The sequence below is a fragment of the Coenobita brevimanus genome, chromosome 102 (assembly GCF_032717465.1).
Source record: "Coenobita brevimanus isolate Jiangsu-jjx chromosome 102, ASM3271746v2, whole genome shotgun sequence".
Lineage (NCBI taxonomy): Eukaryota > Metazoa > Arthropoda > Malacostraca > Decapoda > Coenobitidae > Coenobita > Coenobita brevimanus.
Genome location: NC_137055.1, coordinates 3,362,104 through 3,385,304, shown reverse-complemented (window position 1 = coordinate 3,385,304; position 23,201 = coordinate 3,362,104). Strand labels below are relative to the sequence as shown.

At 41.6% G+C, this 23,201-nt stretch overlaps 1 protein-coding gene across 1 annotated transcript in view; it reads left to right on the top strand.

Annotated features, from left to right (window-relative positions):
• Nucleotides 1-23,201, top strand: part of LOC145415344 (MAM and LDL-receptor class A domain-containing protein 2-like) — a 153,255-nt gene that overhangs the window by 9,225 nt on the left and 120,829 nt on the right. The window contains exons 5-9 of the mRNA XM_080284620.1: nucleotides 10,249-10,387; nucleotides 11,271-11,508; nucleotides 13,823-13,954; nucleotides 17,489-17,671; nucleotides 19,354-19,614. Of these exons, the coding sequence (XP_080140746.1) occupies nucleotides 10,249-10,387; nucleotides 11,271-11,508; nucleotides 13,823-13,954; nucleotides 17,489-17,671; nucleotides 19,354-19,614 (953 nt within the window). The remainder of the gene's footprint in view (nucleotides 1-10,248; nucleotides 10,388-11,270; nucleotides 11,509-13,822; nucleotides 13,955-17,488; nucleotides 17,672-19,353; nucleotides 19,615-23,201) is intronic.

The following is a 23,201-nucleotide window of genomic DNA, read 5'->3' as shown; positions in this document are numbered from 1 at the left end:
GTATATCTGTTAATTTACTCCATAACATTTTTGCCATTTGAACACTGTCACATTAGTCTGAATCCATCCGCGGTCCTTACATATATCATCCTCCATTTATGTCTGAAAGTTTTATTAAGTCTTGCAGCGGATATTAGCATTACTAGTCGTTAAATATTTTGGCTTTAGTTGTCCTTTATATATATGAAAGTTCGGCCACCTTAATCAGTCTTCGGTATAATAATAATAATAATAATAGCAATGTGTGGGGAGAAGAGAGGTTTGGAAGTCGGTGAGGCTAGGGACCTCAGAAGGGATAGAGCTGGCTGGATGAATGTTGTGAGGAGACGTGCATGATTAGGGATTTGGCACCCCTTTTTAACGTGGTAGCGTCCGGACTGACTCTGTCGGATACGTTTATGTGAAGCTACAGAACGTGGTGAATGTTTTTGGTGTATCCTATAGAGCCAGGATTCCGGGGGCTTGAATGATGAGTGAATGGAAGCGTGAGCCATTGGACTGGGCAAATTTGGGTCGTGTGGACATTGCCACTCCTCACCCTGCCCTAGGGTGGGAAAGGAGGTCCGGGTAATGATGATGATGATGATAATAATAATAATAATAATAATAATAATAATAATAATAATAAAGATGATGATGATGATGATGATAATAATGATAATAATAATAATGATAATAATAATAATAATAATAATAATAATAATAATAATAATAAAGATGATGATGATGATAATAATAATAATAATAATAATAATAATAATAATCTATCTATCTATTGCCAGACGCCTCAATCCCGTTCGGGGTGGCCACAAACAAATCGCCTCCACGTCGCCCTGTCCCCCGCCAATTCACTGCCCCGCTCCCAACTCACACTCCCCTCTCTCATATAATAATAATAATAATAATAATAATAATAATAATAATTATAGCCAGTGCTTTCACTCACTAATGCGTATCGCCCGCCATCACTAAAAACTAGCTCATTACTCCTCTGGCAATCGAAGGCACATGATCGCAGATTCATCAAAGTCGAAAAAAAAGTCTAAGGAGTTCGCTGTTTACTCCTGCTAACTTAATTATCACGTTAGTATTCAGAAGCCTGAAGTCAGAAGTATTATGTCGGTAAAAGTCATTTATTATAACAGGTTCTTCAAGAATTTCTAGTACCCACCATTTGAATAGTCGTTCTCTTCGTTGAAGTACGATAGAATATGGTGAATAATGACAAGCTAAAAGAAAACGTTATAAGGTATTTTTCTTGCAAAATCCTCTGGTAATCGAAGGTATATCATCTCAGTTTCGCCAAAACTATTAATAAACGAGCCATATATCCCTGGATATTGCCCACGGAGTTTGGATACAATTTGCCCACTTGATTTTGAGACATTTTGGTAACAATCTCTCTCTCTCTCTCTCTCTCTCTCTCTCTCTCTCTCTCTCTCTCTCTCTCACACACACACACACACACACACACACACACACACACACACACATACAGATGCAGGCGATTACATTATTGCCTTGCTAGGCATGCGAAAATAATAATAATAATAATAATAATAATAATAATAATAATAATATCATCATCATCATCATCATCGTAATCATCATCATCATCATCATTATCCAGACCTCCTTTCCCACCCAAGGCAGTGTGAGGAGTAGCAATGTCCTGCAGCCCAAATTTGCTCAATCCAATGGGCCACCCTTCCATTCACTCATCATTCAAGCTCCCGGAATCCTGGCTCTATCGGATGCGCCAGAAACATTCACCACGTTCTGTAGCTTCACATAAAAGTATCCGATTGAGTCAGTGCGGACACTGCCAAATCCCTGATCATGCACTTCTCCTCACAACGTTCATTCAGCCAGCTCGATCTCTTGCCAGCACCCTAGCCTCACTAACTTCCAAACCTCTCTTCCTCACACACTCATTCACCATATCTCTCCACCTCCTTGGCCTACCTCGCTGCCTCCCTCCTTCACATTCGCTCAGATATACCATTTTCACCACTCTATTGTTATCCATTCTATCCAGATGACCATACCATCTCAGTACACCTCTTCGATTCTGATGTCCACCGACTTCCTTACTTCACATCTCTCACGAATCCTATCCACCCTCTGTACTCCACATACATTCCTCAGCAGTCCCATCTCCATTGCTGTCACTCTTAACTTTTCATTTTCATGCCACACCATAGTCTCACATCCATATGTTAAAGTTGGCACTAACACTCTTTCATGTAAGCCACGTGCAGCAGCAACACTCAAGCCTCTGTCTCTTTTCAAGGCCTTCATTGCACCAGCTACTTTTCTTCCTTGTGTCACTCTACTTGCAACTTCTTTTGAACATTTTCCTCTCTTTTCTATCACTGTACCCAGGTATTTGAACTCTCTCACCAAATCCAGTCTCTCTCCATTCACTGTAGCATCACACTGGGAGTCACCTTCTCCCTCAATAACCATCACTTTACTTTCTTCTACATTTACTCTCAAGGCACGACACTCACAGACCCCAGCAAAACTCTGCGCTAGCCTACCGAGTTCTTGTTCGGTACTTGCAAGCATTACTTCATCATCAGCATACAAAAAATTTAAGATATTCCATCCATCACCATTCATTACCAACGCCATCTCACTCTCCATTACTCGTGTTTTTACTTCTCTCATCATCCCATCCATATATATTCGTATACTGAACAACCATGGGGACATCACACAACCTTGTCGCACGCCCACACCGATCGTGAACCATTCACTTAGTCGCCCATTAACCCTTACACAGGCTTCACTAGCATCATAAAAACTCTTGACGGCACCTAGCAGCTTACCATCTACACTGTACATACGCAAAACTTTCCAAAATACTTCGCTGTCCACTTTGTCATATGCTTTTTCCAGATCCATGAATGCCATAAACACCTTATGGTCCTTCTCACAAGCCTTTTCTGCTATCTGTCTCACTGCAAATATTTGATCCACACATCCTCTGCCACTCCTAAAAACACCCTGTTCATCACTCACTTGGACTTCTTAGATCTCTCTTACTTTATGATTATTCTCCCATATACTTTCCCTGCCATACTCAATAAACTATGCTACGATAATTCTTGCACTTACTTTGCTCACCTTTATTTTTGTACAGGGGTACATTTACAGCCTTTCTCCACTCTGCAGGCACAGTTTCACTCATCCCTGCCGTCTTACATATCTCCAACAAGCAATTCATTCCACTCTCTCCACTACACTTAAGCATCTCTGCATACACCTCGTCAACCCCAGCTACTTTCCCATTTTTCAGCCGTTTCACAGTACGCTTCACCGGTGCGAGTGTCACGTCTCCTGGTACTGCATTCCTTCTCCACACCTCCCCCAAACCAATCATGTTTACAGCCGCTCTGTACTTTCTATTCCCATTTATCAGGCTTTCAAAATATTCTTTCCATATGGTCCTTACTTCATCCCCATGGGTTAATAATCTACCACCTACATCCTTCACACCATCACATTTCTTTCCGCTTTCACTTCTACATTTCCGCATCTCTTCCCAGAATAACTTCCTATTTTCAGGGTAGTTCGCATCCATTATTCTTCCTAGATCGTCATTTACCTCCTTCTTTTTCCTCTTCACTAGTCTCTTTACGTGCTTCTTGCTCTGAATATGTTCAGTTCTTATTATTATCATTATTAATTGAAATAATAATAATAATAATAATAATAATAATAATGATACATATTCACTGGTTGTGTCAGGACGGATCACTCGTGGGGCACAGATACAGGTCACTATCAATATTTGCCTCTCAACGCCGGCGAGGAGAACCAAAAGGCATATATCAAGAGTCCATTCATCACCACCACCACACCTGAGGGAGACTGCTTCCAGTTCTGGTTTTACCTCTTCTCAAACGAGTAAGTCTTGTTTTTAAATCTTTATTATTACTCTTCCTTTTTTTTTTTTTTTTTTTTTTGTCCTTTTCCAGCTTGTTTCATGTACAGACGTTGGAATAAGTTCGTTTCCTTTTCCGTGGACTATGGCGTTTGTGTCACTGCTCGATGGAGAGATATCCTCTCCTCCTCCCTTCCTTATAGACCCACACTCCCACCCAACCCCCCCACTTTTCAAACCGACCCCATAACCTCACCCGGTACCCTCCAGACTCTCGCTCACAGACAGTTAGGGGTTTCAGTACTTCGAGCACCTCTCTAATTACGTGTAGTCCGAACATCTAATAAAGGAATAGTACAGTATATATCATAAACCACGTTAGGAAAAGGTGTACTACACTGTGAGAGAGAGAGAGAGAGAGAGAGAGAGAGAGAGAGAGAGAGAGAGAGAGAGAGTTAAAAGACAAGGAGCGACAGGCGGAGAGGGAGAGCGAGTGGAAAAATGAGAAATGAGAGGACAGTTACGGAGATAATAAGAAGGGGAGAGGCAAGGAGAGAACAACGAGAGCTAAGAAAAGAGACAGAGTGAGAGGAAGAGACAGTGAGAGGTGAAACGAAATACAAGCAGCGTGAAAGGGAAAGAGAAAAGGGAGATGTGAACAGAAAGGCCGGGAGACAGGGAAATAGAGACAAAAGGAGAGACAGCTGAGAGAAAATGGGAATGGAGCAAACATAGAAATAGGGATAACAAAAGGAGAAAGTGGGAAAGACAGCTACGGAACGGAATACTGAGAACGATAATGAGAAAAATTAGAAAAGGAGGCAAGGTAACAGAGGAGGAAGAAAGTGTGTTATTCTGGCAAGGACGCAGGGTAAGAACTATGCAGGATAAGACGAAAGCACTGAGGCTGAGTAGAACGAATGACATTCAAGTTAAAAGGGAGGGAAAAGTAGAGATTAAGGGTGGGAAGAAAATAGGCTAATTTGGGGGGCAAGAAAGAGGAGGGGGATGTTAAGAAGGGAAGACAAGTGGAGGGAGAGGGAGGGTGGAAGGGAAAGACAGTGGGAAGAGCGGAATGAAAGAAGAGATTTCGGGTGACAGGAAGAGGCGGAGAGAAGAGAGAGAAAAAGAGCATGCAGTTATTACTGGGGAAAGAAAGCAGTGAAGGAAATGGATTTAGTACAAGTAACGAAATACGGAGAGAGTAATGAAGAAAAAAAGGAAACACATGTGACAGATGAAAAAACGTAAGACAAAGTTGTGACACAGGGAGAGAGAAAGAAGAGTGAGGTAAGGAGGGAGTGACAGAGGGGGAGAGAGACGAAAGAAAGGAAAGAGAAAGGGAGGAAGGTAGGGACTGAGCAGATAGCTATAAAGAAAGGGGAAGGAGGGAAAGGGGAACTGGGGATGAGACAAAGGATCCACAGAGAGAAAGGTGGGGAGAGGCAGTACACAGACAGGTACAGACAGATAGGTCGACAAATTTTCAGAAAGTGTGTGTGTGTGTGTGTGTGTGTGTGTGATTCACCGGGTCGGTCAGGATCACTTGATGGTCGTGATCGTCAGCTTTTACCCTCCCGGAAGGGAGCTGAGAGCTCATATAGTCCGATCTAAGGGCAAGGCTGTGACCTTCACACACGCACACACCCGTCCCCTTGCTCGAGGGGGACAGTAACCACCCACTTCGTCAGTGAAACTTTTCGCAACCTGAGCGATGCGCGAACTCCCGTCCACCAGTTGGCAAGCGAGAGCGTTACCACTGCACCAGCGAGCGGTGTGTGTGTGTGTGTGTGTGTGTGTGTGTGTGTGTGTGTGTGTGTGTGTGTGTGTGTGTGCGTGCGCTTCCGTCTCTTTGTTACATAGATAACATTGTTCCATTTTTTCACCTGCGTGTTTTCCTCTTCTTTGCTTCAGTTTCTCCTCTCACTCACTTTTTTTTTATCAGTATTTCTCCTGATTGTTCTTACCATTCCAAGTGTCTCTCTCTCTCTCTCTCTCTCTCTCTCTCTCTCTCTCTCTCTCTCTAGGAATAAAGACATTGTTCTCACAGTCTATATCTCCCTAATACGGCCACTTCCTGAGTTGCTGTGGAATTTTGGTCGCCTGAAAAAGACATAGGTCGACTTAAAAAGAGTTCAGGAGACTAAGGTATCAGGTTCGCCTGAGGGCTGTGGGACTTTTTTAGTAGAAACTCGTAGACTACGAGGTCAGCTCATTAAAGTTTTTAAAATGTGAATGGGTTTCACAATCATTACATACAAAGTTGCTTACTCTAACACGAACTCGGCACACAAACATGGTTGCAAGCTGTAAATGAAAAAATTTACCAGCAGAATTACGTGAAAACTTTTTTTCGTGCAAGATCTGCTCCACATGGACCTGACTCAACATGGACGTTGTTAACACTATAGTAGAGAAGTTTAAGGGATTCATCGGCAACATCAAACACTAGAATAAATGTGAACTAGATATGCGTTCCCAGGCAAACAAGAAGTATCTCCACGGTATGGGCTGCATAGTCATTATGATCCTAACTTTTCCTTGTAACGCCCCTCTCTCTCTCTCTCTCTCTCTCTCTCTCTCTCTCACACACACACACACACACACACACACACACACACACACACACACACACACACACACACACACACACACACACACACACACACACACACACACACACAGTGTAGTACACCTTTTCCTAATTTGGTTTATGATATATACTGTACTATTCCTTTATTAGTTGCTCGGACTACACGTAATCAGAGAGGTGCTCGAAGTACAGAAACACCTAGCTGGCTGTGATCGAGAGTATGGAGGGTACCGGGTGGGGTTCTGGGGTCGGAGAGAAAAGTGGGGGGTTGGGTGGGAGTGTGGGACTATGAGGAAGGGAGGAGGAGGGGATATCTCTCCATCGAGCAGTGTTACAAACATGGATAAGGAAACGAACTTATTCCGACGTCTGTACCTGAGTGGGGGAAAAAGACAATGTTAAGGCTCTACATCCTTCCCATAGCACTTCTTCGTGACGAGCATTGTATATTGGTTTTAGTCTATTGTTAAAACCCACGCTTCAGGAAAGAGAGATAGCATTTTTAGGTCAAGTTAGAGCAATAAGAGTGTAATTTTAATACACTTTATTGAGTGGATCAAAAAGGACAAAGAAAAACTTGTTACAAATACAGTCTTAACTCCTATTATCGATTATCTTCATTAGCTTACTCTTAGCATAAAAACTTCTCAAGTATTTAACTTGTAAAAATTTAATAATGCCAGGGCAATTTGTGTACCGATTTTAAAACCCCGCGGCATATAGTTGTGAATACTTGGCCGTAAACTATTAAAGCATATATTACCCCTGTTGTTAATATTTTGGAAACTGATGATATATTGTTCTGTAGAGAGTGGAGGTAGTGGCTGTCTCAGGAGGTTGATGGCCACCACTCAAAAGCCTATCATAGAGGGTGGCACTGAAAGTATTATGTATTGTGACGCCTGGTTGCATTTATTTTCATTCACTGTACAGTCGCTCCCTCCACCTGTAAACGAGACTAATATCCCTGAAAATTACCTTCAATAGCCTTAGCCAGTCCAACAGGGTATTAACTCACCATTCCAGCACCGAGACCGAAAAATTACTGAAGGAGGATTAACCTTCCCTATCATCCACTAAAGCAGATACGACCATTACATACCATCACTTAGTGTATATGCCTAACACACATCGGTAGAGAGGTGGCCTGCTGTCCTACCGGACCCAGGTTCAAATCCCCGCTGGGGTAGGGAACAGTTCAAGGATTTGAATTTCATGTAAAGCAGACTTTACCGATCTACCAGAAGACCTGCCGACATGTCGTAAAAATACCCCCGCTAATACCAATACACCAGTCCTGTATGAGACAGCCCTAGCATGTATTCAATATTGACGGTGGGTGTTAGCGCCGAAGTGGTGACATGTAGAGGTGTATGGTATGTAGGAGGACTACTGGGCCTTGGGAACAGGCTGTGAAGCCTATCCCCAGAGTCGAGCACATAAAACACACACACACACACACACACACACACACACACACACACACACACACACACACACACACACACACTACAGCACTCACTCTTTTTTTTTTAATGCAAGGAAGACGGTACCAAAGACCAGAAGCCTCTCACAGGACTGAAACTACTGTAAAAGACAAAAAGTGAGTTTGATATTTTTCTCATGTTGTAGGAGAGATATTCTTAAAAGTTTTTATGCTGAGACTGGAATAGGTCTCTCTCTCTCTCTCTCTCTCTCTCTCTCTCTCTCTCTTTCTTTCTTTCTCTCTCTCTCTCTCTCTCTCTCTCTCTCTCTCTCTCTTATCTTCGTCTTTCGATCCTGCTCCTCCTATTCCTTCCCCTCCTCCTTCTTCTCTTTCCCCTTCTCCTCCCCTTCTTTTTCTTCGTTTTCACTTTCTTCATCTTCTTTTCCTTCATCTTCTTCTTCTTCGTCATCTTTTCTTCTTTTTCTTCTTCTTCTTCGTCGTCGTCGTCGGCTTCTTTTCTTCTTCTTCCTCCGCTTCTTCTTCTTCTTCTTCTTCTTCTTCTTCCTCCTCCTCCTCCTCCTCCTCCTCCTCCTCCTCCTCCACCTCCTCCTCCTCCTCCTCCTCCTCCTCCTCCTCCTCCTCCTCCTCCTCCTCCTCCTCCTCCTCCTCCTCCTCCTCCTCCTCCTCCTCCTCCACCTCCTCCTCCTCCTCCTCCTCTTCTTCTTCTTCTTCTTCTTCTTCTCCTCCATCCCTAAACATCCACACTGTGCAGTGTGTAGCTTCCACGTTATGTCCACAGACTTCCCATTAACTCAATGTAACCGGTTTATAATGTCATGCCGTAACTATTATTATATTTGTTTACTTCCTCTTTCAGGTTACTCAGTCGGGTAGCTTATAGATAAAGTATTATAGAATGTGACTTTTCCTTTCCAGTGTTTCCTATAAAATTTCCATGTCAGTTTTTCCATGCTGCATGGTGGTTTTTCTTACTTTTTCCTGGAGGGTTTGGTGGTGGGGGGAGCCTTCTTGCTTTACTATCCTTATCCTTCAGCATGTAGAGTTAGATCTTGTAGTCATAGTTTTCTCTGTAACAAGCAGCCTCGAAAGGACCATAAGGTCTGTTGCTGTTTGCTTTCCTGTGTAATCCTGTGTAATCCTCCTCCTCCTCCTCCTCCTCCTCTTCTTCTTCTTCTTCTTTTCTTCTTCTTCTTCTTCTTCTTCTTCTTCTTCATCTTCATCTTCATCTTCTTCATATTTTGCCTCATGTTTTAGGAGTTGCTTGGAGGTCGAGGTTCTGGGATTAAAAACAAGGTACAAGTGTGGAACAGATCTTATACTTACTATATCCTAGAAATGTGTAGCGTCTTGCCCCGCCACGGTTATACTAGTCTTCCATAGTCCATATATATAATTCACCTGGCTTTCTCATTCTGCTACCTGGATACTCTTTGAGAGTTGTGAAAGTGTGTCTTGCTGTGTTCACAAATTCTTTCCATAAAAAAACACCGTCCATAATGATCAAATAAAATAAAATGATGCTTAGTATTAGCACAAAACTAAACTGCAAGAGGGTATTTTTGGGGGAAATATAGTATGTTGATGCCAAATATTTCTGTAATGATCGCTCCTGTTGTGATCTGCGTGGATCGATCGGTAACATACCCATGGTCGATACTTTCATTGGTTAAGGAAGCTCCCAAGCACCTCTTCCTTAGCTATTTATTTTTTTATACGACTAGTTAATATCAATTTGTGTGTTACTTATGCTGAAAATGGTGTACTGGAATTATTTAAGTGATAGAAGAGGATGGTAAGGCGTAATAAACAAAATAAATCTCTGAGGAAGAGGTGTTTGGGAGCTTCCTTAGACGACAAGAGTATGTGCCCTTGAGTCTTTGGTTCGAAACTACACAGTGGCAGACATCTAAAATTTGTGGTGTTATTATGCCTTTTCATACATTTATAATTATGTTCACACCCTGTCTGTTCTACACGTGGCAGATGCAGACCCTAACACGCTAAAGAATGACCATTGCAACACCACATGTATCGCCTTTCCTACAGATATCCTTTCCCCTTTCTACTTCGCCTGCTTGGGGAAAGGTTAATTCTGATATCACTCCTTCCGGCTAGATGATTCGGCCCTGTAGTGTACACAATATGGACTGATAAAGATACAAATACACCTGTGCTGCGGAGTTACGCGAAAGATCAAGACATCTATTAATCACAGAGTAGTGGATATCAGTATATACGAATATGTATACTCATATGATGAAGTAATTCTTCAGTTATGCCCAAATATATTATAAAAATTGATGTTCTATGTTGTAGCCCATCATCACCCATCGGAGAGCTGGGAATTCGATTGTTAACAGACACAGTATCAGAACGTATCTGGGAGCACACTTACGACTTTCGGCAGGGATGGCAGTATGGTGAAGCTACGATCAAGCATGAACAGGATTTCAGCGTAAGTAATTGTTTTGTGAATGAAATATAATGTACATTTGTAATGGAAATGCAATGGAATACTGTTATTTCAGTGCTTTAGAGTGGAGCGTGACTCTGGAGAGGACCATCTTCCCATGGTTGCGTTGACGGACTTGGATGAAGGATTTGCCTGAAAGAGGAGAGATTCGACCAGGGGGGAAGACTCCAGCTGTGCCTCCAAACGGCCCCAACGTCCCCTCATCCTCCCCTGTACATTCTTAATTTTTTCCCTTGAGCTTGCATACACTCTGGCCTGCCTCTCCCTCACACTCCTCCTGGACGGAGACATTGATCTCAACCTTGGCCCACACAAAGCCCTATACAACAAATGCAACCAGGAAATCACACACAGATTATGGCAGGTGGAATGCAGTCTCTGTAAAGGGAAGTTGCATCTGAGTTGCTCTGGCCCTCTACAGTACCAACGCAAAATACAACTCACACATAATCCACTTTACCCACACTGCAGTGCAACCCACCACACGACATCACATACTCACCACATGCACCACACCATCACAACACAGATAAGTTAGTCATTAAGCATAGCCTCAGCAAAAGACCTCTGGGAACGACAACTCAAAGTCACCAATTTCCTGCAGTCCACTCAGTTCACAAAGAGTTGAGCCTGGGGTTGCAACAACAACAGCAACAAGAACAACAACAATAGTAATGCGCTATGTAATGCATAACTGGTAAAAATTGTGGTTTCCCAAACATCCCACACTTCGGCTAGTACAAAATATACTCATATTCAGTGCAGTTTTGACAAATGTATATTAACACAGCTACTCTTCCTAATGTACAGCACCTGTAGATTAGCTCGTTATCTAGCACACGTTCACAAATAAGTACTTCAACAGATCGTACTGGAAGGTCTGCGTAAGACTGGTAATGAAGGGGCAATGGCATGGGATGACCTGACCATTGTACGAGGAACCTGTAATACTCCTGGCTCCTGTACATTTGAGGATGGTGTGTGTGGGTGGATGGATGAAGGTCGTCTCGATGACGTATATACACCTATTTACTGGGACTGGTACATGGCAGAGAACAGTCCCGTTGGACTTGAGGTGGACCACACAACAGCCACTGGCAGAGGTAACGACTAGCGTACTTGTTTTAGGCATTCTTAGAACTAGTCTGAGAAACTTCTCTTTATATGTAAGATTTTTATATTGTATGCTCTGAATATGCCACCATGAACATAGGTCTATTGTACTGAAGTTATGCAAACCTTTTGACACGCATTTCGCTGGTACTTTTCACATAATGATAAATGTAATTTCTGTTGGCCTTTCTTCTCCTGATACTCATTTTAATTTCTGTTTCGTCATGCGTGAATCTTACTCATAGGTATACTAATAATTTTCGTGGAGACTATTGTTTGCTGTAAAGAATGCATTATAGTAAGTGTGTCTACAGGTAAATTTGATATGAAGTGGGAGGTGGTTCAGTGACGTGTATTGTGGGAGGTGGTGTGGTGTTGGGGTGGAGCGGTGTAATGTGTATGGGTGGGGTGGTGTAATGTTTGGGGGTGGGGTGGGGTGGAGTGGTTGGGTGTGGTGTGGGAGTGGGGCGGTGTGGTATAGAGTGGGAGATGAGGTGGTACAATCTGGTGTGGAATTGGGGTAGAGGTCTGTGGTGTGGTGTGGTGTGGTTTTTAGATGTTTCTTGTAGCAAAGGGAACAATTTACTACTTTGGGCTGTGATCATATAACTAATTGATATTGATGGTCAAGTGGATTAAGGCACTCAGACCGGATGTGGCCGACATGATCTTACATCCTAGAGATAGTTTGTGTTTGTTACTCATACAATAGTATTCAGGGAGTGCCGACTGGTCATGTTTATTAAGTGTCCAAACTAAGTAGTCTGCCTCTGGGCCGTACACTCCACACTGGGCATTAAATGACTGAATGATATAACTTACTTTGTCACCTAAAAGAACAATAATAATATTTGAAAATATCCTTTAATTTCTTTAGCGGAATACAAAGTGGTAAATGCACGTTGTTTCTTAATAGTTTAATTTCAGAATGAAATCGTTCAGGTATATTCTGTATACATACCGTATGTCGCTACTGGTTTGCAGCGTGTCATCAGACATGGTGCGCCTGTTCTAATTGGACAGAGATGCATGGCCCGTTTAGTAGGTTGTTGGTCATATTTAGTTAGATTGGGAGAGCGGTTTCAATAGTAAGCTGGAAATCTTATTCCTATCCCACATCTAGGTTTTGGAGAATTTCATGCAACCATCAGATATTATACTAAAGTCAACAGAGTGGCCTAGATTTGTTAGGAACAAACAAACGACTGTTAATTACGTTTTTAAAGGATCCACTAGTTCCATTCATGTTCGGGATGCTTAAGTCGTCTGTTTTTGCCAGATTCTTTGGTGGATGATTATTACACAGACCTTCATAACATATACACTGGGAAGTGTATATATTTCTGTTCACAGTCTTTACACTCTACACTTTTTATAAATCAATGTCCCATCATCTTTCTCTTCAAATGGCCATACCACCTTGAAACACCCTGTTCATCCTTCCCAGCATACTAGCGTGAGGAGGGGCTGCTTTAAAGATGTGTGATATTCTGATGGCTGTTCAGTCTGATTATGTACAATCTCCACTTCTTAGTATCTGCAGGATCTGGTGTGTTGAGGGTTGTATGTGGCACCAGCGTGTTTGTATGCATCTCATGGCAATTGTGGTTTTTTGAATGGTTTGTTCCAGCACAGTAAACGTAAAACAAGCAAATACACTCGTGTCACATAAAGCCTCTAACACTTCACTTCCAGTAGTACTTTTAGGTGGAGACGGTTGAACATGCTGACGAAGGAAGCTGATGTCAGAGTGTTTACCTGAAGACGGACCACTCTGAACCCAAAATGTTTCTCCACAAAACACATTATACATATGTCGGTATAATGGAAGTAGATGGAAGCGCACATCATCCGCTCACGCGATGTAATGCTGCTCTCAAGTGACTACACTGAGTGTCATGCCAAATGGTTTTCTTCAACCTAGGAGACCATATTCTACCTTGAATGGTAACTGTATAGCCAAATGAGACCTTGTGGTCAAGTGGGTTACGGCGCTCCAACCGGATGAGGCCCGTGAGGTTTGCATCCAAGGGTTGTTTGGGTTTATTGTTCAAATAATGCCATTCAGAGGCTTGTAAGGCTGGTCACCCTTGCCTTAAATGTTAAGACTGATTAGCCTAGTCCCGGGTTCTTACGCTGCTGATGGTGCAACCGGTGATAGACTGAGTGAGTGAGTGAGTGAATGATATAAATATTCCATCTGAGTATTTCACGCCACTGTTGAAACGAGCCCCAAACTACATCGACTGTCATACCTCTTTCACGTTATATTTCCTACTTATGTCATATTGTTTTCCCATACAGGTCATTATATGCTTGCCAATGTTGCTGAATGCGGGAATGGTGAATGCTACTGCAACTTCGACAGTGTTGACATCAAACCCGTGCAGGCTACTTACTGCTTAGACTTCTACATGAACAGCTGTCAACTTGGAGGTAAGAATTTGTAGTATGCATCAGCAGAGCAGACTGGTACTCCTGTGGTGGATAAAAATGTGGTGATGTGGATAGACGGATCTTTTGTTTCCCTAGCTCTAATGACTCAGTTCCTTATATCGTCTTCTTTTTGTGTGTGTTTTTTATCTTTTTTGTGTTTTTTCAACGACTTGAAGAGTAATCCAGCAGAACTCTACTATTTTTATATGCAGTAAAGAAGGAACCAGAGGCTAAAAACCCGCAAGGTAGTTCTCACCAAGAAAAAAAATAAATAAATGAATAACAGAGCCAAATTTAAGATCCGTTCATTTAGATGCCTGGACACATTACATTGAAAAGACTGGAGATCGTCGGCAGAACGAAATACAGACTAAGGAAGACAGTTGCAGAGCTAACCAACTGTTGCACCAGCTGTTTACGCTAAATACATGCATAATACATATTACACTGTCTGTTCATTTTTAACTCCATCACTCAGATAATGTCATTCACATTTTCGTATTCCCGCTGCTTTTCGGTGCTACTTGGCTCAAGAGACACTTTTTGGATCATGGAGGTTATAGACAGTCTTCTTTGTTTCCCTCACTACTAAAGGTTTATCTTACGTTGAATAAAACTGTCTCTAAGTACTAAGTATAAAATGGAAAAACACGTAATCGGACTGAAAGGGTTAACAGCAGTTAAGTAAAAAATCCTGAAGTTTCTGAGTGGGAGAGTGACCATTAATATTCCAAACCTAGTTCTCCCCCGAGGATGGTCAAAGGCAGGGTATAACACTCAGTAGCTGTTACATTCGTGGCTGTTTCTATCTATCTGTTGATCTATTGACAGACGCCCCCGTAAGGGGTGGCCACAAACAAATAGCCTTCACGTCGCTCTGTCCTTTGAAATTTGGCTGCCCCTTCTTCAAATTATGCCTCCTTCCTTCGTATATCTCTACACTCGATCCCCACCTTATCCTTGGTCTTTCCCTCGTCCACTTCCATTTTCATACTTGCTGGACGCTACATCTCCTCTTCTAACCCTCACCTATTTCTGACTGAGAATTTACTGTTGGAGAGAAATGACAGGATATCATTCTCTTTATCTTCCAGCTTTCTCTATACCCTTTCCCATCCAAAGATTGGTGGTGTGTGTATGTGCTTAACAACCTGACCTGCTCTTACGTTCTAATTTTATAAACCTCAGCATCCTTTACACTCTGGCTCTGGCGATACTGTCAGACTCTGACTAAATACTGTTTGTGCTACTTGGTTATCTCCTAAATATTCTGATAATCAAAAATACTCCATCCAACATTGAAAGAAGAACAAAGTTTCTCCGTTGCTCCAATCACAGAAATCTTCGTTATAAAAGATTTCAGTGCTCACCACCACCTTTTGCTCGTCTCTCCTTTCACTATCAACCTCGTGAGCAAGGCAACGTCTTCTCTATATTAGGTGTTTGTTTAGCACATTACCCACATCCCTGACCGTCTTGGAGAAAGCCCTAGGAAACTTTTCCTTTTTTTATTCTCTCTGTTGATTCATCCTTCTCCCTTCCCTGTTAGTTATTTTCTCCTCTGGGTTCCTCCGATCACAGGCATATTTCTGCAACCAGCGTGGGATACTCGAATATATTTACGATGAAATCCCTGTCGTAACTTAGATTTGTTTGTGCAGAAAGAACTAGGGACATGGGGATATTTTGCATCCTCATTTCCTTGTTCTTCCTGCACAATACAGATGTCACCTATCATAACTTACTCTCGTAGCTTAGGTTTGTTTTTTGTGGGAGAAACAGAAGATATTGGAAAACTTGGCCTATCCTTTCCTTGTCGCTCCTACAAGGATAAGTCCAAGGTACGACAGACTCGATCATAATTATGTTCTACTTCTCGCGGCGCATGATTCTGAGGTTAACATTATCGTACCCTGGCAACCTATCTGTCAACAGTGCATCCGAATTTTTCATTTTACACGAATCATATTATTATACACGAATATATTATACACGAATATTTTTATACACGAATCACAGGCATATCATATTGTACACGAAATCGGAAGCACTGTTGACGGATAGGTTGCCAGGGTACGATAATGACAACCTCAGAGTCGTGCGCTGGTACTACAGTATAGTATCCCATCATTATCACATTGCTTCAGAAAGGCCTGTGGGTCCCCTTGAGAAGTGACGCGTCTGTGACTCCGTGGTGCTGTTGATTTGAAGGTTCTCTGACAATACTTCCTTGTTCGCTAGAATGATGATTGTGATTATTGCTTCCATGGTCGAGTGCCATCCGACTGTATTCTGCGCGTTACAGAGCTACTTTAGGTGGCATGGATCTTTTTTGTTACCCTCTAACCAGGCAAAAATAATCCAAAATAATCCTGGTACAATCGCGCTTGTTCTGAAGCTGTTCACAACGCGTCCTTGTCTTTCAAAAAATACTACACTAACTGGTTCCTAAGTCACATGCTTTCTATGTTTCTGCCTGGAATTGTACAAAATTTATTCCTTGTTTTGCTGAAATCAATTTCATCTGTTCAAAGTTCAGTAAAAAAAAATCTCTCTGACTGTCTGTCGGTCTCTCTCTCTCTCTCTCTCTCTCTCTCTCTCTCTCTCTCTCTGGCAGCTTACTAAAAGCCTCTCCAGTAAGTTTATTTCTTCATTTTTCCTTCCTGTTTTCTCTCCTGATGGCTCCGTTGCTGTTTCCCTCCCGTGATGAAGCTGAACCTTTTGCCTGGATTTTCCCTCGCTCTCAGTTCCATCCCAGTGTTGTTCCTCGATCTCATCTTCCCTCCGACTTCCTCATACCTGATCTATGCCTTACTGATATGTTTATGTCTTTTAGGGCGCGGGCACACTTGCTTCAAATAAGTGATCGCCAGGAGGAAACGAGACTCAGGTGTCCTCCCAACGTTCAGATTTGGATATTGCAGCAGTTTTAACCCGGTGTCTCGTTTTATCCTGCCCATCACGTTTCAGCAAGTGCGGCCGTACCCTTACACAAACCTGAAGTTCCTACAGTATTTTTGGCAAATCCTGTATATATATATATATATATATATATATATATATATATATATATATATATATATATATATATATATATATAATAAGTAAATAAAGCTAAGTCAACGGCGAGAAGGGGGTAAAAAAGATATACTGACGGAGGAAAAATGCGTTAAAATTCCGAATGTGATAAACTGAAGTGTGTTTCGTAAGCTCTGTTTGTTCAATGGTAGCCAATGCACCACCATGATCAAAAGTTCGTTGACACTTCCCGGCCAGTAGTGGTGAGAGGAGGTACAGTATATGAAGTAATTTGTTTGCTAGCCAGCTTACACACATACAAACATACACACATACACACACACACACACAAATAGTATGAGAAGGAAAGCCACTGTCTGACATTCGAAAACTAATAACTATACAATGCAGGTCACTACCGTACTGGCAAGGAAGGGTCTGTGAAATGTGCTCGTGAAAATAAAGTAGGATAGAGTAACGTGTGTGTAATATTATCTAATTTTTCTTTCTTAACAGATGAAAATCGCCTGCAAGTAGACGTCATCGATGTGGCGAGGAACACAAGCAAGAACGTGGTAATAATTAGGAATGATGAGCAACAAGTGTGGGTCGGCCATGCCATTACCATCGAGGGCCTCACCTACCTTTTTCGTATTAGACTGCATTCTGTGGGCCTCGGCACCGTGCTTGAAGGCAATGGTAAGATGCAGTAATAATAATAATAATAATAATAATAATAATAATAATAATAGTAATAGTAATAACAGAAAGAAGAAGAAGAAATAATAATGATGACAATAATAATAATAATAATAATAATAATAATAATAATAATAATAAATTATAAGAACAACAATAACAACAACAACAATAATAATACGGTAATAATAATAATAATAATAATAATAATAATAAAAATAACAATAATAATTAATAATAATGATAAAAATAATAAATATAATGGTTCAAATCTACGAGGGTTTATCATACACGTAATCATTTTGTCATATAATATAGAACATAATTTTCAGTGTAATGGGTTTAAAAGTGTAAGAAATGCATAATTTTTTTCTTAGTCACTATACAGTCTCATCAGTATTATGCACAAACCCAAGCCTACGTGGTCCAAGGGGTCCTAACCTATGCATGAAAATAATTCTAACCTTGGCATCAGTTTAGCTATGTCCACAGTATCCGTGTGTCAGACAAATTACAGTGCTATGATATTTATTCTTTGTCGTCAGTTTTTCAACGCTTGTGAATGGGAACCCTCCTAGATCTGTCCTACATGTTAAAGACTGTTTTATTGGTGCGTCTTTTTGCTGATCTATGTCCCCTCAGGGTCGTAGAAAAGCCCTCCAGCCGTGATGTATTCATACTGCCGTGAACTGTTGAAATGAAGGAGTGATACGTAACTATGGAAATGTATATTGAGAAAATTTTTTTTTTGGGCACGACTTGGACCTATTTCGAAACTGCCCTATCTTCTTAATATGCATTTCCATATGAGGGTAATATTCTTCCAAAGGCGTGCAAATCGTCATCCATATACCACATCACCTTATTCACCCATCTTCTCGGTCTCTTCCTCCCCTGTCCCCCCTGCAACTCACGTATACTCTTCCAGTCAGTCTCTCATTTCCATTCCTTGAAAAAGTTTCCTACGTCAGCCCTCAATATTTGCCTTTAGTTTTATTGTCCAACACAAGAAAGAAGATAGAGTTAATTGTTTGTATATATCTTAGTGATGATTCATGTTCTGACTCACTGATCTGATCACCTGGCTCAGTCGACTATTGCACACAGACTACTAAATATTGTCACTGGAGGTATTGATTTACTTTACTTTCAACATTTTACATCAGTTTTGAAAGCTCAAGCCAGAAATTTCTTCATATGGCCATAGGGATTTGATAACAGATACACCAAAAATAGCTTTTTGTATTTTGCGGTAAATGTTGTTCTCAAAGAACCCAGTTCCTGCCACTGCCATATTATCATATAAATATAAAGAAAATACAATGTTAATACTGTACTCACACTGAAGCACTTATTCAAGGTATTGCTTGTGTAATAAGTCTGCGTACCATATGCTTGAAATACATTTGTTTTTGTATTTTCATGAAACTATTCCCGGGCAGGTCATACTCTTGATCAAAGTTTGATTCTCCCCTTATCTCTTTTCACCCGGCAGTATTGCTGGTAACATCGATATAATATTTAAGTGCAGTTGACCAGCCTCCCTAACTTCATAGTACTGAATGATTGAAAAACCTAGTCATCTCCTGAGGAACAAGGTTAATAAGGCCGTCACTTCTACCGGGACGTTCTTACCACGGCAACACGGACATATTCTGAATTATTTCTTGTTGTCGTTCCAGCATACATTGCCATTGATGATATTGAAGTGCTGCCTGGTGCGTGTGGAGGCGGCGCCACAACCACCAACCCCAAAACCACCCCTAAGCCAGACCAGCTCCTCACCTGCGACTTTGAGGGTGACTCCTTGTGTGGGTGGAGTCAGGACACCTCTGATGATCATGACTGGCTCCTTACGACTGGCAGGCTGGTCGGTTCTGACATATACGAGGGCATTCACGAGCTGGGTCCACTTGTTGACCACACCACTCAACTTTCGGGTGGTAAGTCAAACTGAATTCTGCTGATTCTATTAATCACTACTGATTTTATTATTTACTACTGAGTACTGTGTTTATAGTTTCCACTGGAGAGTGCATAACCCCGTTTCCTGAGCAATGGATTATTCACCTCGAACCTCAATACAATGTTGTATGTTAGTGATGCAAATTATGTTGACATTAACAGATATGGAGAATTAAAAAAAAAAAATGGAGGTAAGGTGTAAGGATATTTTAAAATCGTCACGGTAGAGCCACTACGAAAACTCCGTCGCCACCTTGCATACAGGACTTATTGTTACTCCCTTTCCTTAAATCATGCAACATTATTCTTGTTAACACAAGGTTGTTTAATTCCACTTGGGCTCGGAAAGCCACAGCGAGTGATAAGTCTGTGTGTTCTTACCTAATTCTTACCTAATTGTATCTTTACAGGAATGAGTCAAGCTTGTACTGTCCCGTGTCTTAAACCATATTTATCGTACATATCCTTAAATTGGTGAATTGTTTTGGCACACACTATTTCATTCGGTAGTGCATTCCATTGATCAATTGCTCTGTTTGGGAAACTGAATTTCCTTACGTCTTTATCACCTCTCTTCTTATGCAGTTTTTTGCAGTGTCCTCTTGCTGATGCTTCTCCATTTGTTAAGTAATCATTTATGTCTATTTTCTCCTTCCCTGATATGCACTTATATAGCATTATCATGTCACCTCTTTTCCTTCTCTCCTGTAGTGTTGGTAGATTCAGTTTATTTAGTCTTCCTTCGTAGCTTAGGTCCCTTAAGCTTGGTATCCATCTTGTAGCGGCCCTTTGAACTTTTTCTATCTATCTATCTATCTATTGCCAGACGCCTCAATCCCGTTTGGGGTGGCCACAAACAAATCGCCTCCAAGTCGCTCTGTCCCCCGCCATTTCACTGCCCTGCTCCCAACTCACACCCCCCTCTCTCATATACCACGCCACCCCATCCCTCCATCTCATCCTCGGCCTCCCCCTCCCTCTTCCCCCCTCCACCTCACTCACATACACTCTCTTCGTCAGTCTTTCACCCTCCATCCTCTCCACATGGCCAAACCACCTCAGTGTGTTTCTCATAACGCTTCCTATCACATCCACATCCACACCACAACGCTCCTTTATATCTTCATTCGTCAGCCTGTCTCTCCACGTGACTCCACAGGCTCCTCTTAAATAACTCATTTCCACTGCTCTCACTCTTGACTTGTGTCCTTCCAACAATGTCCAAGCTTCACTTCCGTACGTTAGAGTTGGTATCACAATACTGTCATGTAGTAACTTTTTCACTTCCATGCTCACTTCCCTGTTTCCTATCACCGCTTTCAAAGAACCAGCAACCTTTCTTCCCTGCTGTACCCTTTCAAGCACTTCACCCTCCAAACCTCCATCCTTACTCATCACACTACCCAAGTACTTAAACGTACTCACATTTTCCAATTCCTCACCATCCAACCTCGCTGTACATTCACTAACTTCACCTCTCTCAAAGACCATCACTTTACTCTTCCCTACATTCACCTTTAGATTCCGTTTCTTACACACTCTCCCAAACTCATCCACCAAGCCTTGCAGCTCCCCTTCGTCTTCACTCAACAACACAGTATCATCTTCAAACAACAGTACAGGGAGTTTCCAAACACTATCCTCTCTCACCAGGGCCACTCCAACATCCACTGCCCTACCTTGTACCTCTTTTATTACCCCATCCATGTACAGATTGAACAACCATGGAGACATGACACATCCCTGTTTCAAACCAACTTTCAGAGAGAAAAATTCACTTAGTTCACCATCCACACGCACTGCAGCCTTCGCACCATCGTACATACTCTTCACAGCATTCAACAACTTCCCATCTACTCCATATATTCTTAACACTTTCCACAATCCTTGTCTATCCACCCTGTCATATGCTTTCTCCAAATCCATGAATGCCGCATACAACTTCTTTCCCTTCTCTAGAAACTTTTCCACTAAGGGTCTAAGAATGAATATCTGATCTACACAACCTCTTCCCTTCCTAAAGCCTCCCTGTTCTTCTCCAACTAATTTCTCTGATCTTTCTCTAACTCTGTCTATAAGTATCCTGCCATACACTTTTTCTATTATACTAAGAAGACAAATGCCCCTATGATTACCACACACTTCTTTTTCCCCTTTTCCTTTGTACAAGGGAATAATTATACCTGACTTCCAATCCTCCGGGACTCTACCTTCCTCCCAGGCCAATCTGCACATCTTCCACATCCATTCTACTACTATCTCTCCCCCATGCTTCAGCATTTCACCACACACTCCATCAGTTCCTGGGGCTTTCCCCGATTTAACTTTCTTCATTGCTTCCACAACTTCTATCCTATTGATTTCTTCCTGTCTTCTCACCTCCCTCCTTCTCCCAGCCATTCCCCGGCCACTTATACTCGCATTACTTCCATCCTCTACATTCAACAATTCCTTAAAGTGTTCTCTCCATCTGTTCACTTTTTCTCCCTTCTCCACTAGTAATCTACCATTTTTATCTTTCACTCCCCTGCTTACTTCACTTCCACCCTGTCTTACTCTTTTCACATCTCTCCAGAACATTTTCTTACAGTCCCTCCACTTTACACTCAAATTCCTTCTAAATTCCTCATCCACTCTCTTCTTACTCTCTCTTACTAATCTTTTCACCTCTCTCTTTCTTTCCACATATAACTCTATCTTCCGCCTCTCAACTTCTTCCAATCTTGTCTATATACTTTTTGAGATGAGGACTCCAGACTACTGATGCATATTCCAGGGTTGGTCTAATGAATGATGTTATTATCCTCCTTAGCATTCTTCATTTATGTATATGAATGCTATTCTCATATTTGCAAGCAGTGTATACATGTTCTGTACCTTCTCGCTGATGTGGTCGGCCGGAGACAGTCTGTTATTGATAATCACACCTAGGTCTTTCTCTCTTTCTGATGTGTATAGGGTTTTATTTCCTAACTTATAATCCCAATCAGGTCTTTTTCCACTTTTACCAAACTTGATTACATGACACTTGTCCACATTGAATTCCATTTGCCATGTACTACTCCATTCATGAAGTTTATCTAATTCTTCTTGTAGCTCTTTACAAGAGTCTGTGTTAGTAATTCTCCTTTGTATTTTTGCATCATCTGTAAACATATTCAGATAGCTCTCATTTCCAGTGTTACTGTTTATATCATTTATATACACTAAAAACATGATTGGTGCCAGCACTGAACCCTGTGGTACTCCACTAGTCACTTCTTTCCATGATGAGTAGTTTCCTCTTGGTACTGTTCTCATTTCTCTTTTTATGAGAAAGTCTTGCATCCAACAAAACAGTTTGCCTCGAATTCCTCCTTGATGGTACAGTTTCCATAAAAGTCTTTGGTGTGGTACTGTGTCAAAAGCTTTCTTTAAATCTAAATAGATACTGTCCACCCATCCTTCCCTTTCCTGTAATGTGTTTGTTACTCTGTCATAGTAGCTCAACAGATTAGTAACACATGATTTTCCTTTTCTGGAACCAAACTGTCTTTCTGTTATCATACTGTGTTCTTCTAGATGA